Source organism: Zea mays, chromosome 4 (genome assembly GCF_902167145.1).
Source record: "Zea mays cultivar B73 chromosome 4, Zm-B73-REFERENCE-NAM-5.0, whole genome shotgun sequence".
Classification (NCBI taxonomy): domain Eukaryota; kingdom Viridiplantae; phylum Streptophyta; class Magnoliopsida; order Poales; family Poaceae; genus Zea; species Zea mays.
In genome coordinates, this window is record NC_050099.1 from 42,464,629 (window position 1) to 42,467,360 (window position 2,732).

General features: G+C 41.3%; 1 protein-coding gene across 1 annotated transcript; it reads left to right on the top strand.

Annotated features, from left to right (window-relative positions):
- The first annotated feature begins 530 nt into the window (after positions 1–530).
- LOC103655245 (uncharacterized) lies at positions 531–1,931 on the top strand. Its single transcript, XM_008682026.3, has 2 exons — positions 531–860; positions 953–1,931. The coding sequence occupies exons 1-2, from the start codon at positions 585–587 to the stop codon at positions 1,502–1,504; spliced, it is 828 nt and encodes a 275-aa protein (XP_008680248.2). The 5' UTR covers positions 531–584; the 3' UTR covers positions 1,505–1,931.
- Positions 1,932–2,732: the final 801 nt, after the last annotated feature.

Genomic DNA, 2,732 nt, shown 5'->3' on the forward strand with positions numbered 1-2,732 from the left:
TATTCCACTGGAAGAAACATGGGCTGCAAATCAAGTTCATGAGGAAGCTCCCCATGACCTTGTCATGGACAATGTTGCATGGTCTGCTACCAGGGACAATTGGGCTCAACAAATGTGGCAGAATAGGGCCTCACATAGGGGATAATGGTCATTATGTATTGTGCTAAGTTGGCTGAGAACATTGTCTATTAGCAATGATGAACTGTCTACAATTTTGAACTCACTTTCTTTGTGCTAAGTTGGCTGAGAACATTGTCTATTAGCAATGATGAACTAGCTTCAATTTTGAACTCACTTTCTTTGTGCTAAGTTCCTTTATGTGATGTGCTCAGTTGCAATGATGACATTACTTACATCCTGATACCATTGTCGACTAGCAATGATGAACTTTCCTATGCTACTTCTACTATTTTGTTACTCTTCTATGCTACTTCTGCTATTTTCTTCTACTATCTCCCCCCTAATCTCTATCTCCCCCCTAATCTCTATCTCCCCCTAATCTTTTACTTGTTCCAGCTATGGCTGACATGGTCTCTGAGGTTGCTGGTCAGGGGGCTAGGCCTGCTCTTAGGTGGACTGCTGTAATGTCTGGGTTTGTTCTCCGTCGTTTTGTTGACTTGATAGGAAATGGGGTTAAGACTGACAAGGGTTTTAAGGAAATCCACCTTAACTCTGTTGCTAAAAATGTATCTGAGTTCTGTGGCCAAGAAGTAACAGGCCAACAAGTGTACAATCACCTTCGTAAGTGGAGGTCTAGGTGGGTCAAGGTTTGCAAACTAAAGAACATTAGTGGCGCTCTTTGGGATGAGGATAACTTTGTCATAAGCTTAGAAGAGGGTCATTATGCTGCTTACATCAAGGTTAGGACCAATACCTTCTATTTTTCTAACCTGTTAATGCCACTCTTCCACTTCAAATTCTCTTGTTCTAACTTGAGTTGCTAACTCAACAGGATCACCCAAAAGATGCTGATTACCTCAATAGGCCCATAGAGAACTATATGCCTATGCAAATCATATTTGGAAGTGGGGTTGCCACAGGTAAGTTTGCAATGGGTTCAAATGAGCCTTTGGGCAAGCCAACTGACATTGTTGACATCCTAGATGATGGCATTGAAGTGACCTCAAAGTTTGTTGATTGTTCCAATCTAACTAACAAGGGGAAGACTGTTGACAAGGGTACCCCTGGTGAGTCCAATGATAACAAGCCTAACTTAGGGAAGAGGAAGAGGTTCATGACTGATGAGGATGTTGCTGTGTTCAATGGGATGAAACAAGCTGTTTCAGATGTTGTTGCTGCTGTCCGTGAAAGCATCCATGCTGAAGCAGCACCTGGGATCTACAATGCTGTAATCAACTGTCCTGGGTTCTCTAGGGAGGCTCTCATGTATGCCCTAAACCACATGATGGAGCACAAGGCCACCTCCCTGGTGTTCCTGGACATGACTCCTGATGATCGTGACCTATGGCTCAAGACTTTCCTAGCCAAGCACTACCACAACTGATGTGATCTGATCTGTCTAAGAACAATGATGTATCCCTGAGTTCTATGGGTGTATGGGTTTAGGACATCTATATTGTCTAAGAACAGATTTGGTCCACTTGCTCTATTCCATCTATCCTAGATGCTACTTAAGAACAATGATGTATCCCTGAGTTCTATGGGTTTCCCTGTTTAAGAACAGATATGCTACAGTTTATCTGATGTGTCTCTCCTTTATCCTGATTAAGAACAGATTTGGTACTTGAGAACAATGATGTTTCCCTGTTTGAGAACTGATATGCTACACTTGATCTGATGTGTGTGTCCTTTATGCCAATGATGATAACAAAAGTGAATATTAAGCCTACTCAGTTAGCCAGCCACTAATGACAGTCATTTATGTTGTTTTGCTGTTTTTGGTGTTTAAGAACAGATATGCTACACTTGATCTGGTTTTGGTTTTTGAGAACTGATACTCCTATCTATATACTTTACACTGTCATGTGTGGTTCTGTTCTGTCATCTTGAGCTGTTCTGTCATCTTGAGCTGATTACACTGTCATCTTGAGCTGATTACAATGATGTTCTGTCATCTTGAGCTGGTTACACTGTCATCTTGAACTGGTTACAATGATGAACTGTTCTGTCATCTTGAGCTGAACTGAATATCTAGTAGCTGGCTACACTGTCATGTAGGATCAATTTTGATGAGATGAGGCTAATATTAATAACTATTTCAGATTTACACTTGATCTGTTTAGCTGAACTGTATATTCTATTTGCTTGAGCTGTTCTGTTCTCTCATGTGTGGTTCTGTTCTGTCAGGTGTGGTTCTGTTCTGTCATCTTGAGCTGGTTACACTGTCATGTGTGGTTCTGTTCTGTCATCTTGAGCTGTTCTGTCTTCTTGAGTTGTTCTGTCATCTTGAGCTGTCATCTTGATGTTCTGATTACACTTGTTCTGTTCTGTCATCTTGAGCTGTTCTGTCTTCTTGAGCTGTTCTGTCTTCTTGAGTTGTTCTGTCATTTTGAGCTGTCATCTTGATGTTCTGATTACACTTGTTCTATTCTGTCATCTTGAGCTGTTCTGTCTTCTTGAGCTGTTCTGTCTTCTTGAGTTGTTCTGTCATTTTGAGCTGTCATCTTGATGTTCTGATTACACTTGTTCTGTTCTGTCATCTTGAGCTGTTCTGTCTTCTTGAGCTGTTCTGTCATCTTGAGCTGTCATCTTGAGCTGATTACACTGTCATC